We start from the raw sequence: 23,710 nt of genomic DNA, 5'->3' as shown, positions 1-23,710 counted from the left end.
ATGTAGTGAATTAAAATGTATATACTGTTTTATTCTATTAACACATTTTTAAAAATCCTGGCTAGTTCTTTTTTGGTACTTTGAGATAACAAGACATTGTTTTGCCAAGGTCTGTGTATGTGTGTGCGTATATATATATACAGTGTATATATGTGGGTATGTCATATATGTATATGTGACGTACATATTACATATATATAAATTTAGTTTTAAGTTATAGGGAATGGAATGGCAGTTGATCTGCTTTTCTGTGTTTCTGGCCCTCATAACTGGAGTACCATTGCTTCACATGACATTCCCTAGCAGCACCTCAAGAAATAGTAGAAAAATGTGTTCCCCAAGCACAATGCAAAATGCAGCCTATCAAGTTGTCTAACACCATGCAACATCCTGAGAGATAAGGAGGGACTTTATGCTATCATTAGGAAGCTCTGCTTTAGTGTTGAACTTAGTAAGTCTTGTAAACTGATTTAGTGAATCCAACAGCAAATAAAAGATCTACTCTTGATATCTAATAACAATATCCAGACCCTGGGTTAGTATTTCTTTAAACAATTTACTTATTGTTATTTGAAAGGCACAGTTGCACAGAGAAGATTTAGAGAGAGGAAGAGCTTCCATCTGCTGGTTTACATCCCAAATGGCCACAGCAGCCAGAATTGAGTCGATCCAAAGCCAGGAGATAGGGGCTTCTTTCCCGGTCTCCTACAAGGATGCAGGGGCCCAAGGAATTGAACCATCATCTGATGCTTGTCCAGGTCATAAGCAGAGAGCTGGATCAGAAACAGAGCAGCGAGGACACAAACTGGCTCCCATATGGGATCCGGCATTGTAGGTTGAAGATTAGTCTGGTAGGCCTTTGCACCAATCCCCAAACTCCAAACAGCTTTGTAAATGGACACTGTAGAGAGGAGAAAGAAGATCCATGGCTGTGCTGTCAATTAGCTGGTCATTAAAATGAATGGGATCCTAGAGAAGTGTTTCCATTTCTCTAATTGGTTATGTAAAATAAATGGGATACTGGTCCATCACAGGAGCGGAATTACACAAGGCTTGCAACAGAATGCAAGAGGCATAGTGCTTTTCGATAATTAGGAACTATTACTCTTTTAGTTAGCCTTTGTCACTATAACAAAATACCTGAGGCAGGCTCATTTTGTAAAGAGGAGACTTATTTTGACTCTCTTTCCTGGGTTCCAAGTTCTAGGAGCCTTATGTGGCCTTCGTGCTGGAAGAATTCCAAAACAGCATAGAGCATAACATGGCAAGAGAAAGAGAACATATTTGTCTGCTACAGAAGCTAACTCTATCTATCCCAACCCCTCACCTTAAAAATCTACATTGCTTCCATCATGGAGACTCCCCTGATTTTTTTTTAAGATTTATTGGTTTTTTTTTATTAGAAAGGCAAATTTACAGAGATAAAGAGAGTCAGAAAGATCTTCCATCTGCTGGTTCCCTCCCCACGTGGCTGCAACAGCCAGGGCTGAGCTGATCCAAAGCCAGGGGCCAGGAGATTCTTCAGGGTCTCCCAGATGGGTGCTGGGTCCCAAGACTTTGGACCAACTTCCACTGTTTTCCCAGACCCACAAGCAGAGAGCTGGAAGGGGCATGGAGCAGCCAAGGCATGATCAGGCATCCATATGGGAGTCTGGTGCTTGCAAGGTGAGGGTTTAGCCATTGAGTCATCACAGGAGGCCCTGGAGATGGCCCTCTAATCATGTTTAAAGCCCCTGTTTCTGGACTATGCTTGGATTAAACTACCATCCTAATATGTTACCGTAAGACTTGGGGATTAAAAACCTGCTGGAGTTCAGGGGTTAAGTCATTTTCAAATCATAGAAACTACTGTTATTGTTGTTTCCTAGTATTTGATAGCTGCTTTATTGAAAATTTGTTATGTCATGTGACTGGGACGTACATGAATGGTCTTAGCTCATGACTCATCTACAGAGGGTGCTGGAAAAATCAGAGTAATCTACTTTGATTACTTTCTAGTTTTGTCTACCATTTGCTTTGATTTTTTTCGTCTCTTGTCTCTGTAATTTTGTCAGTCTTTAAAACATTTTTTCCTATATTTTTATAGCTTTGTCTCTGTCTCTCTTTACCAATTTGTTACCTCTCTCTTTCATCCTCCCTCCCTCTCCTTCTACCTTCTCACTATGTCTCTCCCATCTTGTCCTTCTCTGGTTTTGTTCCTATGTGTTTATTTCTTCTTCTGTTCTGTCTCTTGTTCCTACTTGCTTTTGGGATCATTCTCAACCCTCTGTGACATCAGTTCTATTAACCCCACAAGATTATTCCATAGCAAAAACTCCCCAGCAAATTATTGATTATTGCCATTCTTGCACAAACAGGCAGATTTCCCAGGTCTGAAGATTAGAAATTTGAGTCCAAATCTTTTGGACTCAAAGTGGATTTTTACAATCCTATGGAATCTTTGTATCATCATTGATTAGTAAGAATTATATTAACCTTTGTCAACAAATGAGAAAATTGAGGTTAGAAAATTAAGTGTCTTTTCTTAGATTGTTACTTCTTATGAGGAACTGAGCTGGCATTAGGATACAGTCTGTCTGACCCAAGCCCAGTTCAGTCTGGTTTAATTTGAAAGATGGACACACACAGACAGTGTTGTAGGGAGGAGAGAGCATCCATCTACTGTTACACTCTTCTAATGGCATGCGGTAGATTAGAACTGGGAACATAAAACTCAGTCCTCATCTGATCTGTGAGTGGCAGGAAGCCAAGTAGGTGAGCCCTTATCTGATAACGCCCTTGATGTTCTTCAGTAGGAAAACAGAATGGGAAGTAGAACTGGAATGTGAACTCAGGCACTTGGATACATGACGTGAGTATCCTGAGCAGTCTCTTAACCTCTGCATCTAGTATCTAACACCAGCCCAGTGCTCTTATTTGCAAAGCATACCACTACCTCACAAGGAGCTTTAAATTCTCAGGATCTTTGTCTGTCAAATAAGGTGAATGATTTAGGCATCTCTACTGTTAAGTCATTAATCATATTAATTTTGTCATTGATCTGCAGTATTTAATAAGTATATTTAAATTCCTCACTTCTTTCTCAACAACTCTCAGCTGTCTCGAGTGTATTTCTTTATATAAGACTGTGTGGGGTCTTCACCATGTTGTTACACATCTTTAGTGTTTGGGAGCTTAGCCATTGGTTAGTCAACCTCTATTGGGCACTGCAAGCACAGAGGCAGCACTGCCCCTTCTAGTCAACACCCAGCTAGTCTTCTTCCTTCAAAAATGGGAGTTGAAATCCACAGGCTTTTTGTAGGCAAGAACATGCCGAATTTCATCATAATAATAATGAATAGCTGAACCATAAAAAGTGGTGGATTATTCTTATTTCCTTTGGTTGTTACAAATGAAAGTTACTATATGCAGAGATAATGGCATTTATTGAGCTTCTAATTTTTTCTTACATTAGTTTCTTCTTTGTTTCTTTTCATTTTTCTATTTGCTCTCAAGATATTCTCTCATTTATCTTATGTGTTTGTTTATTACTTTGTGTGTCTTAGCTGTAAGTTGAATTTCCTAACCTATTTGTATCATCTCTAACTTGTTGTTCTAATGAAGTGTAAGAGGAAACCCATGTTTCTGGGGGATGGATGTGCAGGGTAGATTGCTCCTGACCCAGGGTCATCTTGGACCACAACTGTTGGAGCCTCAGCGTTACTCCTTATAGCTCTTGTCTCACTTATGAGCCCAGTCTCTTGCTCTTCATTTTCCTCTGAAGACTTGAAGAGGGCCTGAAGGTTAGCTTCTTTAGCAGGTTAGCGTCTTTCAGGGGCTTTTGCATAATTGTATGGCCATACTAATGCAAAACAAGGAATAATTTTTAATTTCTTAACTTTCGGAGCATGAATATGTCAGGCTTGTTCTGGGTACACAGGAATGATTGGGCTGTGTAAGACAACTGACAGCTGATCCGTCCATCCTCCCCTCTCCTCCTCCAACCTCTATCTATCCATCCATCCTCTCCACTCCTCCAACTCCCCTCTCTCTCTATCCATCCATCCCTCCTCTCCACTCCTCCAACTCCCCTCTCTCTCTCTCCATCCATCCATTCTCTCCACTCCTCCTACTCCCCTCTCTTTCTATCCATCCATCCATCCTCTCCACTCCTCCTCCAAAATAACAAATAAAAAATGAACACAAAAAAGAAAAAAAAAAAGACAGCTGACAACTGTGCCAGCCCCGTCACAAGTTCCGAACAGAGAGCTCTTCAGAGACTCCCATGTTCTGAGCAAGTGAACCACCCCTTGTACTGAGCGTCACTCAGTCATTGGTTGGGGACCAACCTTTGTGCCATTGGTTTCAAAGCTGTGGCAGGCCTTGATGAGGCTGACAGAATTGCAGTTCTGCCATACTCCTCCCAGGTAAGTCAAATCCAGTGATGTCTGGAAGAAGAATCCTGGTGGGGCGTTTTCATTTGTAAACTACACCCTCACCTCAACCTTTTTGCTGAAAATCATCTAGTAGAAGTTTCTAATGTCTTCTAGTTATTAAGCAGCTGTTTTCAGTAGTTAAAAATTTACAATCGAAATTCTTAATTTACTTTTCCTTTTCCCTGTCATCTTAGCACATTCATATCCAACTCTGCTTTTCCTTCTTTTGTTCTTTAATAAAAACTTGCTGGGTTGAATACTAGCCCTCTCAGTTAAGACCCAAGGAAAAGGCATTGTGAAAAGGAGACCTATGCTACTGTTCTCTGACTTACAATTACTTTCTTTTGTGAAACTAACTTAGGATAAATGAAACTACATGAGATGTTACAACTACTAGGTGCTTTTAATATATTTTCACTAATAATAACTGTCACTGGTTTGCTACTCCGTTACCTACTTACAAAACTTGTGTTTCTATTCTTCCACTACTGCTACATGTTAAATAAACCCCACTGGTAAGTGATAGAACTGAAATCTGGAGGTCTGAGGACACTGGGGTTTCTCTCTTTCTCTCAAGATTTATTTACTGATTTAAGGCAGCGTTATAGAGAACCATGGAGGGACAGAAAGAGGTCTTTTATATGCTGATTAATTCCCTGAATGGCCAGCGCTCAGCCAGGCTGAAGCCAGAGGTATGGAACTTCCTCCAGCTCTCCCATGAGGGTGCATTCGCAGAGAGCTGGATCAGAGTGTGGCAGCTGGGTCTTAAGTCAGTGCTTCGTGTCACAGGCAGTAGCTTTAATTGCTACGTCACAGTACAGATCCCAATACCTAGAGTTCTTATCTGAGGCTGCTCAAAGTGGAGAACTATTTTTTAAAAATTTCTAATTTTTGTACATAATACTCACTTTTAATAAAAATGTTTTTCCTCGTGAAACTGTTGATTTGATTCTATGTATCACTTACTAGTTTTATTGTTGATACGAATCTTGCAGAACAAGGACCTTCAGTTTTTGGAAGATAATTTTAAAGCTAAAATGCATCCTTTTGCTTTAGGAAAATATGTTTTGTAAACACAGTAGATGCAAAAAGGATGAATCTGTTAGGAAGAAGGAGAAGCTGAGAATAACAGATCTAATTCAGCCTTTTTTTTTTATCTGTTGCTCAAGAGTATCTACACAATAAAGTTCCCCAGATGTTTGTACAATGTTTTGGTATTTATCACTTGAAAAGGAACATACACTAATTGTGGCTAGTTCTGATTTTTCTTATGTGACTATAAGGCAAAAGTTTTATTTTCTTGCTACCATTTACAAAGAGTAAAAGTGAAATGGAGGCAACTTTCACAATGAATGCTCTCATAGGGTTTTAGCTTTTAATCTTACATGATTCTCCTATGGAAGACTCTATAATTATAAATTTCCTGTGTTATTCAGAATTGAGCTTTTCCATATTTATAAGAAGTACAGCTTCACATTCTAAAAAAGGAGTGGTTGATTTCCAGAAATAGAAATTTGAGCACTGCCAATTTTAGCATCATTTTATTATGAACAGTTTTCACCATTTTTATCATTGACATTTAGTTGGTTTCCTTTCAAAACCAAGAAAGGATGTTCAACGGACATTTATAGTACAGGTACAGATCTAGAGGATATGGATAAAATGGTGAACAAAATGGACAAAACCTTGATATCAGAGAGGTCATGTTCTGGATAGTTTTAGATAAACAATTAAAAACAAGTAAGAAAAATATTCAACATGCCCAAGGTTAGGAAATGCTTCTGTGAGAAACGTTAAACAGGATGTTGGGACAGGGAGAGGAGATGGACAGTCCACTGCAACTTTAAATGTAGATGTTATCACTGATAAAGTAACGTTTGAGTAAACACTCAGTGACGTTGGGAAATGACGTAAAAAAAAAAACCCATAGCTGGAGTATGAACATGCCGGTACAAAGAAAGAACAGTCAGTACAGAGTTGTGAGATAAGAATCTGCTTGACATACTAGCCAAGGAGGAGGGAGGCTGATGTGGCTAGCACAGAGTGGACAAAGGGGTGGGCAAAGAAGAGAAGCATGGAGAAGCAAAACGGTATCAGCAAGGAAGGTCCTGTCTGTCACTGCAGAAACTCAGACTTTTGTGCATGTCATTGGAAAAGAGTTTCAGGGTTTTTTTTTTAAACATGTTTGGAAGTTACATTGCTTGATAGGATTTGCAGCAGGAATGAGAAAAGAGGTGTTCTGCCCACTTTAAACATTTTTGGATAGGAGTAACCAAAACACTGGAGCTGCAATAATATGTGAATAGTCACAGTCCAAATAAAGTCTTGTATGTACTTAGTTTTAACTAGTGTAAGTATTGCTAGAGGAGGCAGAGAGAAACCAAGTAAACTGTGTAAGGTTAAAGGAAAGCGACATATGAATCCTATGGATGGCTTAGCATGTAGCAATGAGAATAAGTGGAAATGAGTGAAATGCACAGTGCCTTCCTATGCAAGAAGCAGAGGTCTGTCAAAGTCAGTAGCGGCAGGTAAAGTTTCCTGTGTGAAGAGAGATAATCAGTTCTGTCCAACAGAATTATGACAGATCAAGTTTTAATCGCTTGGAAAACAACTGCTTCCAGCTAAATTCCTTTCTAAATTCCTTTCCAGCTAAATTCAATTAACAACTCAAGATTCATGTAGATAAGTGCCCTCACACTGAAATTAAGAACAGGATGTGTATTATTAATGATGGGAATGTAAATCGGCGCAGCTATTCAGAAGAAGAGAATGGAGGTTTCTCAAGGTACAAATAGACTGCCATGTGATTCACCTTTCCTAGATGGATGGATGCATAGATAAATATCATGAGCAGCGTCGTATCAGGCAAGCTCCTGAATTTAAAAGCTGGGCATGCTAAGAATGTTACCAAGCCTTTTGTTCAGTCTTGGGCAGTGAAGAAATAGCTTTTGTTCCAAGTGCACTGACTGTCTTAAAAACAAGTAGGACAGTGGATTCGTCTCTCTTGAGTTGCTACACACTCTAATGTAACATGACAACAATTGGTGCAGATTGAAGTACACAGTTGCTCTGGGATGTGATGGAGAATTGACCAAATAATGTGCATGAAGCATTTCCTCCTTAGAGAATATACTGAGAGAAGAGAACAGCAACAGCTGTCCAAAGCCTCCATTACTCCTTTCTTTTCATTTTTTTTTTTTGGTGGAAGAATACCACACTTAACATTCATGGACATCCTTAAACTCTCCAGATATTTTCCTCTTCCCTACATATATCACAATTCACAGAGAACCAAAATTCCATACTAACTAAACTGTACAAAATTGGTTTTAAGGTGGATGCCACTTGCAGTGACACTAGGCTGTTATACTGTAGTTGCATACTCTTTCTAATGCATAATGCCTGTTGTTCACTGCTTAAAATGTCCTGCTTCTGTTAAGCTGCTGAAGGTTGCAGGGGAAGTGGAAGAACAGTGTGAGCAGGCTGTTGAGGAAAGAGCCTGGGAGCCCTACATACAGGAGCAACATCCTTGTCCTGCCTTGCTGCCACTGTGACCTTTCCTCCCCCTTCTTAGCTAAACCTCAGCCACTGCTTGGGCAGGGAGGCGTTTCATTTGGATGGATGGATAGATAAGAAGCTAAATGAAATGTTGCTTTTTTCGTCGTTCTTAATTCCATTGTGAGTGTGTATATGTAATGGGCATAAGAGTCACGAAGATTAAGCAGAGAGGGAAACTTCCACAATTCTCATGTGTCAGCTTGGGCCCAGTAGTTGAGATGCCTGCATCCCATATTGCTGTGCCTGTGTTCGAGGCCTGGCTCTGCTTCCACTTCCAGTTTTCTGGCAATGTGCACCCTGGGAGGCAGCGGGTGATTGCTCAAGGAATGGGTCCCTACCACCCATGTAGGAGACCTGCACCAAGGTCTAGGCTTCTGGCTTTGATCTGGCCTATTCCTAGATGCTGTGGCCATTTGGGAACATCTTTCTGTCTGTCATGCTCTGTCTCTTTTAGTGCCTCTGTGTGTTTAAAATAAAATGAAAATAAATAAATTGCTAAAAAATAATCCTATGCATGAACCTCACAACTCCACTGTCAGTGAGACTGATAAAGGCCTCAACCCAGATCACAGATCATAGATTTCCTGCCAAACCAACTGAAATTAATCATTTGAGGTGTCATGGTGAAAGATCAAATATAACTTTAATCCTAAATCAACGACGGTGAAAATTTCTCTGATTTGGAAGGCCCCTGAAAGATCCAGAGTTTCTTATTGGAAGAACAATGTGTAGGAATACACAAAGAAGTATCTGTTGTACTTACTGGGGTAGCAGAGGAGGCAAACTGAAATAGGGGCCTTTGTGACATACCTCATTTAATAGCTGGAACTTACCTCTGACAAAGGGAAAAGTAGCTGAGTTTAAATGAAGAGCACGGTGAGCCCCTCCATGGGTAGCTCAGAGGACCTTGTTGAATAGTGACACACGTCTAAGTGCAGGGCCAGGGATGCTGCTCCCCCACTCATCTCCTTCCAGCAGAGCTGCACTGTGAGGCGTCAAGGGACAGGCACTGCTTGGTTTGATGAAATGAGAAGAAAATTTCAAATGGCAAAATTTTTTTTCTTCAAAATAGGCCAGCAGGAGGTTCAGTCTCTTTAAAAAATTGTTTTAAAAAGTGTTTACTTTTGACAGTTAGACAGAGATAGTGCCTCCCATTTGTAGGCTCTGATCCCAAATGCTGGGCTGGGCCTGTGGTGGGCGCCAGGAACTCAGTAATTCTCTCAGAGGGTACAGAGACCCAACTACCTGAGCAGTCACCACTGCCTCCTAGGGTCATCCTTAGTAAGAAGCCTTAGTTAAGAGCCAGATCTGGGAATCAAACTGAGGTACTCAAATATGGGATGCAGGTACCCAGCTGATATCAAACATTAGACTAAATGGATGCCCACAAAGGCTCTGTTTTTGTCAAAAAAATAAATAAGTAAGTAAGTTGGAAACTTTTGAATCGACAAGAAGGAACTGAACATGGTGGGACCAAAGGCAGTTTGCATGTTCTCTGGCCTGGCAGTGCTGCTTGCATGCTAGGTGTTATGTGACGAAGCCTTCATAGTGACTTCCTCTCAAGAATGAGATGGAGAGACCTTTTATTTTATATTCTCCCACTTGTTTCGAGAATGCAGTCCATCACTGTTTTATATTGTTTTTGAAACAGAAAGAGACGACATTTGCCAACATTCCCAGCACAGTGCTAGGTTCACAATGAATGGCACGTAATTTGGTAGAGCTCAGTGCCCAAGAGGATAAACAGTCAGTTCCCTTTTGACTGGGGAAGTTCAGTTATTCAAGTCCTCCTCTCATTTGAAAACAGCAAATTGACCATGGGGACAGAAAAAAATGACAGTTTTTATGAAACTCAAAACTTGTTAGCAGCGGTAATATATTTATTTTTAAAATCATTATTCTCCAAGCCCTTGATATGTGGTGCTATTTGACCATTGGCAGTGGACTGTGAAAGGATGTTAAATTAGATAAATAATATTAACCTGAATTTGATCTTTCATTAGCCTCTGTGGTATACACTGCTATTGAACTTAAAAGATACCTGTTTAACAGGTTAATTTCTGTCACAGAGGGAGTTGGTGAAATTTACATTTGCTTTGTCTCTAGCTATCTATAGCAAATGACTTGGGATACTTCTGCCCAGTGAAAGGGCAGAGAATTAACATTGTGTAAATTATCCTTTCCTTCAGGTTCACAGAGCATTTGTCCCTGAAAAAGATGGAGGACAGTGAAAAAGCCCTCTTAATGTTTGTCTCCTTAAAAAAGTTAAGACAAAACTTACTTGTTATCGTGAAGGAATAATACAATTTTTTTTTAATTGAAAATAGACTTTTAAGTTATAGAGTGACTGATTTTTATTGTTGGTCATAGTTGTGACTTTTATTTAAAAAAAAAAGATCTAATTGGGCCCAGCGGCGTGGCCTAGCGGCTAAAGTCCTCGCCTTGAAAGCCCCGGCTAAAGTCCTCGCCTTGAAAGCCCCGGGATCCCAAATGGGCACCGGTTCTAATCCCGGCAGCTCCACTTCCCATCCAGCTCCCTGCTTGTGGCCTGGGAAAGCAGTTGAGGATGGCCCAAGGCATTGGGACCCTGCACCCACGTGGGAGACCCGGAAGAGGCTCCTGGTTCCCAGCATCGGATCGGCGCGTACCGGCCCATTGCGGCTCACTTGGGGAGTGAATCATTGGACGGAAGATCTTCCTCTCTGTCCCTCCTCTCTGTATATCCAGCTTTCCAATAATAATAAAATCTTTAAAAAAATAAAAAAGATCTAATTTTCTTTTTAAAGGCAGAGTTACAGAGAGAGGAAAGGAAAGCTGCGTAGACCTTTCCTCTGCTGGTTCACTCCCCAGATGGCAGTTGGCAGCTGGACCAGGCTAAAGGCAAGAGTCAGGGGCAGGGTCTCTCACGTGGGCACAGGCCCCAAGGAATTGGGCCATTCTTCTGCTTCCCAGGTGCATTAGCAGGAAGTTAGATGGAAAATAGGTAGAGCAGCACCCATATGGGATGCTTGACTTGTCTTGCACGTAGCAGTTTTACCAGCTATACCATAATACTGGTCCTCATAGTTGTGACTTTGTAAAAAGGGCTTGATAAACTTTCTGATATTATTTTTCAGATAATAAAAAAAGAACAAGTAGTATAGAAACTTCACGTGTGTGTGTTCATATCTTACTACAGAGATTGAGTAGTAACACCATATTTTCAAGCCTTCAAAATGCCATGAAGTGATAATAGATCAATTTGTCATCACCGTAGTGAAATACCTGGGCTGAGTGCACTTTATGCAGAGAAAAGGTTTATTTTAGTTCAGAGTTGGCCTTACCCTGGAATTGGCTTTCTTATGAAATAGAGTGGAGAATCACATGGCAAGAGTCAGAGTGCGTATTTGTGTGTATCTGAATGTGGTCTTTTTCCTCCTCAAAAAAGCTGCCAGTGCTCATCACGGACCATGCACTTTAGTGCTCTGAACAAATCACTTTCAAAGCCCTACCACTAACCACCATTGTTCTGTGATGTACTCTCACTCCCAAAACCATGAATGAATGACCGGGGCATATAGTTCCTGCCTGAGTTCTGGGGGATCTATCATATTCAAGCCCTTGCAGTGGCCAGCATTTGTGTTGGGATTGTTTTGCCTTCCCCTCCATCGTGTGTTGTATAACCATTTCATTCTTTTATTCTTATATCAAATGATTAGTCCTCAGAAGGCAGTTAATGTGCTACAGGTCGATGAGGGAATGGTTTATCTGCATTGCAGTACATAATATGTCCACAGTTATTGTCAAAAGAGTGAGTGCCTGGTTTTCCTTCTAATTATAACAGAAGTCAAGCACAGGCAAAGCCACTGTAGCACCTTTGCTTCCTAGTCTTCTCTCCTTTCCCATCTATTACATTTAATTTTACTGAGATTTTCACAAGTAATAGAAGCACCACTAGAAGAAATGCCAAAACTTAGATGACTTAATGACTCCTAAAAATAATTAAAAGTCGAAAAAAATTTCTGAGCTCTAGGTCCAAGTGGTTCCTGTCGCAACCTACGGAGGTGGTGCTGGCCCTGGCCGGACACTATTCGGGAGGCAAAGCCATCACCGTGAAGAGCATCAGTGATGGCGTCTCAGACTGCCCCTACAGCCACACTCTGGTGGTCACCGTAGACCGCTGTCCCCGTATAGTGACAGCCATCACGGGCAATATCGCCAAACAGTCCGAGATCAAGTTGTTTGTGAAGGCTTATAACTACAACCATCTCATGCCCAGCAGGTGCTCTGTGGGATTCCTTTGGACAAAACTGGTCAACAAGGATGTCTTCAGAGATCCTGCTCTGAAACAAAAGGCCCGATGGGAGACCCAGATCAAGTCTGAGGGGAGGTACAAGACTGGGCAAGAACAAGTGCTTCCTCAGAAGCTGCGGTTCTGGATAGTGTTGTTCTACTCATTAAATATTTAAAAAAAATTTTTAAAATATTAAGACAATAGGATTATAATGTCTTTAAAACACATTTCTGATTATAAATCATCTGTAATTAAGACTTCATGCCAAATGGAGTGGTGGGTTTCCTTTGTGGGATTTTGTGGTTTACAGAGTATAAATAGATAATATGTTAACATGTGCATAGGTGGGGGCAGTGACAGCTTTTAATTGTTTATAATGTTTCTGAAGTTAGTTTATTGAATGCGAAAGAATTTTACCATAGTGTCTTACACACTAGAGTTTTGTCTTCATTTTGGGATGAACATTTTCCTCTGTATACAGCAATTATAAAAAGGGATTTTTGTCTTTAAAGAACTTTTTTTTCTCTAATCTCCTCATGTTATTTGTTTCTCTAGGGTTTTGCTTTAAAAGATTCTGCATATTAGTCTTACCGAGTAGTTAGAATTAATCTTTTCTTTTTTGTGTGTGCAGGCTGAATGGTGTGTCTGACATTTTGCACTTGAGTCCAGGGTTTTGTAGGATCTCTGCAGTGCTCTTATCATTAACATCTACAAACTCAAGAGCTCTTGAGCAAGAGTCCTCAGAAGTGGCTCTGGGTGTCCTTCCACTGAGTCTTAGATAAGCTGTTTTCAAAATAAATTCAGTTTCAGTGCTTGCTTTGGCAACACATACACTAAAATTGGAAGAATCAGTTTCAGCCACTAATCAGTGACCATTTTCATGGAAACACTAATCATCTTGTATGCAGAACAGACCCAAGCCAAAGCACAGGGAAAGCTGTTTTTGTTTTTGTTTTGTTTTGTTTTTAATGCAACTGTCAGATTCCAGAGCATCAATTTCCATATTGTGTAACAGAGCATCCATTCTGAAATTTGCTTCACGATTTGTTAGCCTGGTAATAGTATGTACTGGAGATTGTGAAAATCTGTGAACTAGCAAAACTGTCTTGCTTTACCCACATTTAATTTTGAGGAGATGAGGAAATCTCATCCTACATAGGAATTTGCTCATTTAATGGTCTATGATAAATCCTCTGTGGCCTAATACTTTCAGGAGAGTGTCATGTGTAGCTATAAATTGCAGTCTGCCACTATGATGGTGGGAGTCAGAAAAGGCAAGCACTTTCAAAGTTCATGGGCTTTCAAAGTGTACAAATGGTTGGATTTCAGAGAAACTGATGATTTTTTGTCAAAAGCAGAGATAAACAGTTTGCAGCTTATCTGTCTTGATCATCTTTGTTGAGGAAGCAGGAAGACTGGTTCTTTCGAGATTTCCCTGAGTTCTGTCATTGTATTCATATGGATAACTTGGGGCCCTCTGGTTGGTTACATAAAAAATTATTACTTTTGGTACGTAATCTAGTGCACTGTGGTAGGAAAGTTGGAAAACTAATTCTTTAGCAAAGACAAGTTGCTCTTGATGACCAGATAAGATGACTAAGAAAGATCCTAGCTATCTGCTCTTCAGTGGCGCTTGGAGCCCTGCTTGTGTGGTCAGGGTTCTCGGTGCTCAGCAGTGAACTCCATGTTCTGGCTGCCTGCAATCCCAGCTGTGTGCTTCTGCAGAGAGTACCCCTGCTTCCAGCAAGACCAAGAGGACATGCCTTACACACAAAGAAGTTACACTTGTACATATATGTGTATGCATGTATGTGTATTTGTGTAATGTATATACACATATATGTGTTTATGTGTGTGACTATGTGTATATGTACACATATGTGCATATATAAAATGACTCGTTTGCCTTACAGTAGATTGAACTCTGCTTTCTGAAGTCATTGCTCCCTCAGTAATTAGACTGAAGCTCAGTTAGTTGAAACCTTGAACCCACACTGGGGCTTAGCTCATTCTGCTCTGCTTTCCCTGAGCCCCTTTCCCTGGGAGTGCTTCTGTAATGGCACATGTGTGCTTGAATCAGCCTCTTGGCAACCCAGTCCAAGGCAAAGATGATTGGTGCATGCCTTCATCTGTATTATTATTGCTATCAAACATTTAAGGCACCAAAAGTGACAGAAAAGCATATGTTACTTAGCTGGGACCATCATACTAAACCAAAAGAGAAGAAAATAAAAGGTGTTTGCTCAAAATAGATAATGCTGATACTGTAAGATGAAGAGAAAAGATAAAGAGAGGTGGGTGCTTCACAGCGTGTTTGAGACACTGCATAGAGACACACAGCACTGGAAAGCCTGGGTTGGTCTTGGCTCTTTCTCTGACTCCAGCTTGGGACACCTGCACTGAGTTCTGTGCCCCAGCTTCGGACTGACCATCTCCAGCTCTTGCAGGCACTTAAGAAGTGGACCAGCGCATGAGAGATTCGTTTCCTTTCCTTCCTTCCTTCCTCTCTCCCTTCTCCCCCTTCTTTCTTCGCTGCTTCCTCTCTCCCATCCTTCCTCTCCTTTCTATTTCTCTTTTTTTCTTCCAAATAAATATTTAATACATCTATCCAGTATTTTAAAATACATGTAGTAATTATAAGATGTATAAGGTAAAGATTTTAAAGCTTTGCTTATTTTCAAAATCTTGAAGTTGTTCTTAAAATTTGTAATATAAAGATTATAATAGTATGAATTAAAACCACAGTAATCATATTCTAAACTTTAAGAAAATACAGAAATATTTTTTGCTGTATCTTACAGGTGTCTAGGTGTTTATATATTTTAAATTGGGATATATGGAGAAAGAGTACCAGAAACTATAAATGATAAATTTCAAAGAACTTTGGGCCCGGCACTATAGCATAGTGGTTAAAGGCCTCGCCTTGCATGCTCCGGGAGCCCATATGGGTGCCGGTTCTAATCACGGCGGTCCTGCTTCCCATCCAGTTCCCTGCTTGTGGCCTGGGAAAGCAGTCAAGGATGGCCCAAAGCCTTGGGACTCTGCACCCATGTGGGAGACCCGGAAGAGCTCCAGGCTCCTGGCTTCAGATTGGCTCAGCTCCAGCCATTGCAGTCACTTGGGGAGTGAGTCATCAGATGGAAGATCTTCCTCTCTGTCTCACCTCCTCTCTGTATGTCCGCCTTTCCAGTAAAAATAAAATAAACCTTAAAAAATTTTTTCGAAGAAATTTTAAGAAAGTTTGGAAATAAGATTCAAGCATCTCCTTTATTAACAGATATCATTACTATCTTCTGGGTCTTAATTTGCATATAAAATTATTGTGGCAAAACATCCCACTAATATGCATTTCCCTCCCAGACAGTATTCAAGCAAATCTTTAATTAGATCTATGCAAAATAAATATTCAAAACTCTTGTTTTGAAGTACTTGCACCTTCTATTATAATTTTAAAATGCCAGATTTCCATTATAATATCAATTCATTTTGCCCACTGATTTTGAAAAGCCACTCTCATTGTTTTGTTTGATCGCACCCTGAACATATGAAAGATTTTCAGATTTTATTTTGTTGAAATATAGAATATTTATGTAAGTTTGATAAAAGTGTTCTTTAAAGTTTCACTTTGATTTTTAACTGATGATGCATTTGAGAAAAAAGTCAGTCACTTTTCTGTTGTATCTGTTATAGTTAGGAGGAGAGGGTTTTTGGCAAAGCGATGCCTTATTTTGTTAATAAAAAAATATGCACATTAATTTAGTAGTTTGCCTCCAGGATAGAGTCCTAGAGAAATTTCAGTTGTTATAATGGCACATAGTATCTAACTCTGACTGGTAGAAACACAAAATCATGTTTAGAAAAGTAGTTTACATTTTCTGGTTTGTTACTGGGGCAAACTGTGATTATAAAGCACAGAACAATTCCTCAAGTCAGAGATTTTTTTTTTGTTGTTTGTTTTTCTATTTGTATTTCTTTGCTGTACTGAATCAGAACTTTATGGTGGCTATTGTGAAGTCACCTGTTTGCTTTTACCCTGCTTTTTTAATACTAGATAAATTAACCTCAAATGTTTTCCTGGCACTGGTGTTTAATAGAGGGATAAGGGGCTCAAAACTGAAGGATTGCATTCAATTGCGTATCTGGAGAGAACTTCGAAATCTTAGGTGGGAGCTTGAGATGGTTGACTTATTTCACAGTCTTCCTTCTGTAGGCGTTTTTGTATTTTCTGTTTTGGGGAACAGTAATAATGCAACACCATCTCTGAAGCAATGTTAGAATATCAGCAATCTACAATCCTACATGAAAAGAACTGACAGAACAATTTTCTTTGGCAGTACCATTGTCTAGTACTTGTCTTAAATATAATTCACATTTAATGACTATTTGTTTATTGAAATTTTTGTCATGTGGCAGAATTGGTTTAAGAAATCATCAGAAAAGCACCTGAAGTATGCGTAAGTTTTATGATATTTATATGGTTGTTCTAAAGACAGGAAAAAAATAATACTTAACTTCTTTGGAAAAAAATATTTCCTGCCAAGTTTAATTAAAATTTAGTTCTAGGTTCAAAATCAGACTGTTTTTATGTTCGCCATGCAAGGCCTCCATAGCGGTTTTATGATTCTGTAACAAATGGGAGTACTGTAATGAGAACTCTGAACCAGAGTCAGATGAGCTCATGCATTGCTTAGCTTATTTTGTTCACTAAGCAATTTGATAATTGAGTATCAACTCTGTCCACTTCATTGTGCTAATAAGCCCAGGGGATAGAGAGGTGAACAGAAATGCAAATTCCTACCCCTAAGAAGCCTAAGTTCTTCTGGAACAGTTTAACAAAGATAAAACAAATGAAAAAGATAAATATAATTCTTAATAAATACATTAAGTGAAATAAGTAAGGTTATAGCATAGAAAGCAATGGGGGGATAGTACGTGTAGTGAATCGATGAATAAGGACCCAACCATGGCTGGCATAGTTGGTGGGTGTATTTGGAGAAAGTGATGATGTGTGGATCCCTGGTACATACTTCCTGAGAGAGTGTCAGAGCATAAGACCAACACATTGGTAGGGCCACATTGCTTAAGGCTGACTTGAGAGTTTTTTTTCCTAAGAATAGTGGAAAGGTATTCCTAGAGTCAAAATCAGGAATGCAATAGAGCTAGCTACTATTCTCAAAACAATATCTGTGCAAAAGAATTATAGATTAACAAAGGTAGTAGCCAAGAAAATAAAAAAAAGGGGGGGGATTGTTTACTGATAACTTTTGGAGAGGAAGTATGTAGGGCCTGCTGATTTGGAAGAAGGAGAAAAGAACTTGTCAATTCCCATATGCAGAGTAAACTGAGCAAACCACAATGGGTATAGTATGAAGACTGGATTGATGAGAGAAAAAGTGGGAATCAGGACTTCTATCTGTTCATGCCAAGATTATGCAAGTTTCATATTGGCATGATAATGTTAGGTACACAGCTGAATTGAGTCGAGCTGGGAGAGAGAAGTTAGAATTGGGTTACAGGTATACATAAATCTCTAACAAATACGTGTGCTATTTAAAGGTCAGGGATCAGGTAAATTTACTCTTGAAAGACAGTGCAAATTCAGAGAATCTACATGACCTGAGATTAATTATTTAGCAACATCATTATTGAAGGCCAACTAGAGGAGAAAGGAAATAACACCAAAGACAAACAAACAACCCTGACCACCATTACTATGTAAACAACACAAAAGGTATCAGAGTGAAAATGGAAAGCATTTCAAGAAGATAGGGAGTCAGCTGTGTCAGCTGTAGCTAAAAAATGAAGCTAGAGATGTCATCATTGAGTTTGGCAACCCGGAACTTTGAAGGTGACCTGGAGAAATTTCAAAAGTATGGTTGACAGACATCAGATCAGTGTGTACTGATGCATAAATGGTAGAAAGAGAGAAAGGTGTATCAAATCTTACAAAGACTGGCTTTGAAGCAGAAAAAGAAAAATAGTTGATGGCAAAAAATAGATCAATATAGATATGCATTTTTTGAGGAAACAAAATCTTTGACCATGATTTTGAATACTGATTAGAATGACCTAACAGAAAAGAAAAAACAATGGTGGTACAAGGTGAAGAAAATACTTCCAAGAGCAAAAACTTGAGTGAACATAAATGTAGGCAAATTCGAAATAGGAAAAAGGGAAACAAATAGCTCACCCTCAACAAATAGCTCCTTTTTTCTCAACAAACTGAAAGATATAATCACTATTTAAGAACGAGTAGGGGGAGACACTGGATTTCAACTCTCCAACTAAACTGGATGAATAAGATATATTAAAATAATCATATGGAGAATAGGAAGTTGAGTTTATTAGAAAACACAGTGGAATTTCCTGGTAATTTTGAGTTTGATGAGATTTGTGTTCTCAGAAGAAACAAAAACCAGTCAGCCGCTTACATGTTTTCTTCTGGCAACATTAGATATTCCGACAAGCTGCAGACAGTAGGCGAAATCGTTTAAAAAACAGGGCTAGTATGTTTCTTGGGCTCCCAGGAGTTAAACATTTATAAGGCAGTGACTGTAATAGCAGAGCACCAAATTAAAGCCACACGAAGGAATACGTGGAGCTGAAAGAGTGGTGATGGGCAGGGAAAGCCACTCAGAAGGAGGGGGAGTTTTGAATTTAGTATTTCAATAAATGGGCAGGCTAAGATGATAAGGTAAGATATATAAAAGGATGATGAAGGTGGAAACTTCCAGGTAAGGACTGGGTTAATGACAATATTCTGAAAGGAAGTCTGTCAAGATCAGTAATACAGAATTATAGGTGGCATCCAAGTCAGGGAATCAAGATACCAACTGATTGGATGACTGATTCACAAGGCATTAGCATCATTCAGAAAACAATAGAGAAGAAGATGTCATAACAACATGAGAAGATAAATAACAACATGAGAAATTTGACGGATGGCATCATTAGGTGAAATAAATAGTTGTTTTATGATGGGGTGAATGAATTGCAAATGGGAAAATTAGGTCAGGAACACACAACCCCACCTCATAGATCTGAGAGACGTACAGTGCAAAAGAAAACACTAGGGGCCCGGCACACTAGCGTAGTGGTTAACGTCCTCACCTTGCATGCACTGGATTCAATATGGGCGCCAGTTCTAATCCTGGTGGCCCCGCTGCCCATCAAGCTTCCTGCTTGTGGCCTGGGAAAAGCAGTCAAGGATGGCCCAAAGCCTTGGGACCCTGCTTCAGCGGTTGCAGCCACTTGGGGAGTGAACCATCAGACAGAAAATCTTCCTCTCTGTTTCTCATCCTCTCTGTATATCTGCCTTTCCAATAAAAATAGATAAATCTTAAAAAAAAAAAAAAACACTAGGATGAGCTAATTAAATTTTAAAAACCTGTGACTGCGTTCAAGTTTGGATTATGGCAAGATAAAATAAATATTTAAAAAGATTGAGAGTAATGTTTAATGATCATAAACATGATGGAAACATTTAAGCATTCAGAATCGTAGTGATGCGAAGAACTGGAAAATGCACACAGAGCACACGGGCGGTGATACTGTGAGAGACAGTGCGTGGTGCCGTCCTGGAGGTTTGGTTTCTGTGGAGACTAGGATGGTGGGGTGAGATAAAATGACTCCTTTGAGCTTCAAAGCAGAAGGGATGTTTCCGGAGCACGAGAGCCAGCGACATTCACAGGTGTTTATGGTACAGCTGTGACTGCGCTTGGCTGTTGCTGGCAGAGAACACCTGGATTTTCACCTTCTCCCTTAGATTTGCCTTGAATTGGGTGTTAGCAGCTAAGTGTTGTCTTCTGAAATAGAAAGTATGTTCGCAAATCCAAGTGTCTATGCTGGCTCAGAGGTAAACTTTTTAAAAAGGAGACCGCTTTAGTAATACCATCATTAAAGAAGAGTAAAAAGGCATGTGGAACATGAATTTCTTTGATCTCAATCTCATCAAAAGCTAGAAAACAATGCAGTAAACTACACTATCCATAGGCTGTTTTATAAGCGAATGTGTTAGTCTTTTAGCAGAAGCTGAAGTTTAGAAGATGTAAAGTGTAAGAAGGTGATGAAATGATTGTCACCATGTTAAAAAAAAAAACTGCTACTAAGGTGTTTCAAAACTTGGTGTTTTCAGTATGATTTAGATTTAATCTTAAACATGTGGGCCAACAGATTTTATCTTTGTGAAATATGCAAATATCTATTGCACATTTATTTTGAATGAAGTTGCACGAACAAATTTCACATTAAATATTACATATTTCTTGAATTGGAATGGCCAACCCTTTAGTAAAAAATATAGTTAATTAACAATTATGATGCCATAATCACCTACATAGAGGAACAGTGAAACTGAAGTTGAGGGCAGTGTCAGAACGGACCTCTCTAAAGCTGATGCATAAGCATCAGTAAATAATTTTCACTAACAGCTCCACATGAAATCAAAATTTTGTTAAACATTACTGTTAAATATGTTTGTACACGAAATCAGGGTTTTAATGGTCTGTTAAAGTGACAGCAAGTTAACTGCAAATAAGTTCAATGTATTTAACTATTATCTCTAAGGAAAAGGTATTTTTAGTTAATTCATAAGTTACAGAATGTCCTGTTGTTACAATAAGTTAATGTTGAAATTTGAAATCATTTCTACTATCCTCTTTTGGTAGATACATCCTTTTTTTTTCTTTAAGAATTTTTTTTCATGTTTTTAAAGATTTACTTATTTTTATTGCAAAGTCAGATATGCAGAGAGGAGGAGAGACAGAGAGGAAGATCTTCTGTTCTATGGTTCACTCCCCAAGTGGCTGCAACCGCTGGAGCTGCACCAATCCAAAGCCAGGAACTAGGAACTTCCTCCAGGTCTCTGAAGCGGGTGCAGAGTCCCAAGGCTTCGGGCCAAACTTGACTGCCCTTCCAGGCCACAAGCAGGGAGCTGGATGGGAAATGGAGCCTCTGGGATCAGAACTGGTGCCCATATGGGATCCAGGTGCGTTCAAGGTGAGGACTTTAGCCACTAGGCCACAGCATCGGGCCCTAAGATTTATTTTTAAGATTTTTATTACAAAGTCAGATATACAGAGAAGGGGAGAGACAGAGAAGAAGATCTTCTGTCTGATGATTCACTCCCCAAGCAGCTACAATAGCCAGAGCTGTGCTGGTCTGAATCCAAGAGCCAGGAGCCTCTTCCAGGACTCCCACACGGGTGCAGGGTCCCAAGGCTTTGTGCCATCCTCAACTGCTTTCTCAGGCCACAAGCAGGGAGCTGGATGGGAAGCGTCGCTGCCGTGATTAGAACTGGTGCCCATATGGGAACCCAATGCATGCAAAGCGAGGACTTTAGCTGCTAGGCTACCGTGCTGGGCCCGATACATCATTCTTACACTTTCTATAAGTGTAAGAAAAATATACAAGTCAAATTTAAATGTGTGTTTGTCATGTTGCAGTATCTGATCCTGTGACATCATCGGTATTACAAAAATAAGAGGGGAAGTATTTTCAGTTTTGTCTTTTACCAATATAAACTGTTCAAATTTTTATGAGTGTGCTGAAATAATTTTGATTCATTTCACTTTCTATCTAGTTTTAACTGCTTTTAGGAATCATAATCATTCATGCAAGAATAATTGATTTTTTTCCTACTGTGAATGAAGTACTATTTGAGGTCTCAGCATGACATGAAGACAAAAACTGCACAGGGTCCCCAAGTGTCTTACAAATACAACCTAACCAATTACAAGTTCAGTACTAACTTATAGCGAAGATTAGTAGCCAAACCATTTTCTTTAGACCAATGTGATCCCTGGCTTATCATCCAGCTTTTCCTGAGTCTAAACCCACCTCTCCACAAACAGTTCTTCTGGTGCAATTCAGTGCCTGAGAAGCCGTAATTCTTAGTGAATGCTGTTTGCTTTCATTTCAACTGTAGGAACCAGGAAGTGAGGAGCACTTCTTCACATTTTCATGATTTTTCTGTTTGATCAGTATCTAATTAAATTGAAATAGTGCTACCAGTATAAATGCAAAAATATATACAAGCAGGCTACTTTGGTGATTCAATTTTAATGCATCATTACCCTTTTTATAATCACTAAGCAGAATCTTATTATATTTTGTTTAACTTATGTATGTTAGGTGAGTCTGTTCTGCTTGTTAGCGCCTTAAAACCTCATTTGCAATTGGATGAAAAAAATGATTGGGCCTGGGTTGTGGTGTTGTGAGTTGAGTTGTTGCCTGCAATGCTAGCATCCCATATCTGATCCAACTCACTGCTAATGTGCCTGGGAATGCAGCAGCAGATGGCACATCTCCTGTGTTCCTGCACCCTCATGGGAGACCCAGGTGTAGCTCCTAGCTTCAGCCTGGTCCCATCATGACTCTTGGAGTGCTTTGGGGAATGAGCCATTGGATGAAAGATCTCTCTTTATCTCTCCCTATCTTCCTAATTGTGCCTTTTAGATAATAAACAAACAGTATCCTTGAAAAGAAAATATGAAAGAAGAAGAGAGAAAACAGGAAATAATTTTAATTGAATATAATATAATTATCTAATGTCAATTATATTTAATTAAATAAATTTTAATTTATTTTAAAAAGTTTTAATTAAATATAATTTTAAATTATATTAACAGAATGTAGACTTAGTACATGCATAGGAGTAGGCTCTCCTGAGGTCCACTTTCTTTGCTCATAAAATCTTTTTTTTTTTTAAGATTTATTTACTTTTTTATTGCAAAGTCAGATATTGAGAGAGGAGAAGAGACAGAGAAGAAGATCTTCCGGCCGATGATTCACTCCCTAAGTGATCGCAATGGTCAGAGCTGAGCTGATCCGAAGCCAGGAGTCAGGAGCCTTCTCTGGGCCTACTGCATGCGTGCAGGGTCCCAAGGCTTTGTGCCATCCTCGACTGCTTTCCCAGGTCACAAACAGGGAGCTAGATGGGAAATGGGGTCACCGGGATTAAAACTAGCCCATATGGGATCCCAGCGTGTTCAAGGCGAGGGCTTTAGCTGCTAGGTCACTACACTGGGCTCTCATTAAATCTTTGATCCAACCATTATCATCAGCCCATGTAGGACTTACTTCTTTTCACATAGCGTATATTTTTAATTGTGCTCAAGAGCCCCCTGCCTGACACACATCCAAATCAAAAAATGAACTTTTGTATTTACCTGTATTTTTAAACAAAATGGCATTATCCTGGAAAACAAGGGTAATGAAAACACTTGTCACTAAATAAGATTAGAAGGTTAGCTTATTTTTGTGGCAAAAATGATATCTATGCATGATATCTATGCATAGTAACCAATACATGTTTTGGATAAACTTTTGAAAAGTGTACTCAAATAGTTCTGTTCCTTGATAACATTTTGTAATTTCTGTGCTTTTTTTTTTGTTTACTCAAAGGCAGAGAGATAGAGAAAGACATACGTAGACACAGGCAGAGAGGAGAGTTGTCATTTCCTGG

At 39.4% G+C, this 23,710-nt stretch overlaps 2 protein-coding genes across 2 annotated transcripts in view; both read left to right on the top strand.

Annotated features, from left to right (window-relative positions):
* CHSY3 (chondroitin sulfate synthase 3) overlaps nt 1-23,710 on the top strand; it is a 229,889-nt gene that overhangs the window by 93,919 nt on the left and 112,260 nt on the right. The gene's annotated exons all lie outside the window — the stretch shown is intronic.
* LOC105941884 (large ribosomal subunit protein eL27-like) lies at nt 4,366-12,421 on the top strand. Its single transcript, XM_036497050.2, has 2 exons — nt 4,366-4,406; nt 11,986-12,421. Exons 1-2 carry the CDS (start codon nt 4,366-4,368, stop codon nt 12,419-12,421), a joined length of 477 nt encoding a protein of 158 aa, XP_036352943.2.

The sequence above is a fragment of the Ochotona princeps genome, chromosome 19, assembly GCF_030435755.1.
Source record: "Ochotona princeps isolate mOchPri1 chromosome 19, mOchPri1.hap1, whole genome shotgun sequence".
In the NCBI taxonomy this organism is placed as follows: domain Eukaryota; kingdom Metazoa; phylum Chordata; class Mammalia; order Lagomorpha; family Ochotonidae; genus Ochotona; species Ochotona princeps.
Note: the sequence above shows the minus strand (reverse complement) of the source record. Positions and strands in the feature narration are given on the sequence as shown.

What these genes read in the sequence shown, in the direction of transcription:
- LOC105941884 (XM_036497050.2), top strand. Translation starts at nt 4,366, where the DNA reads ATGAGGCTGACAGAATTGCAGTTCTGCCATACTCCTCCCAG. An exon ending in TTCTGCCATACTCCTCCCAG is followed by an intron (nt 4,407 to 11,985) that starts GTAAGTCAAATC and finishes TCTGAGCTCTAG; the next exon opens with GTCCAAGTGGTTCCTGTCGC.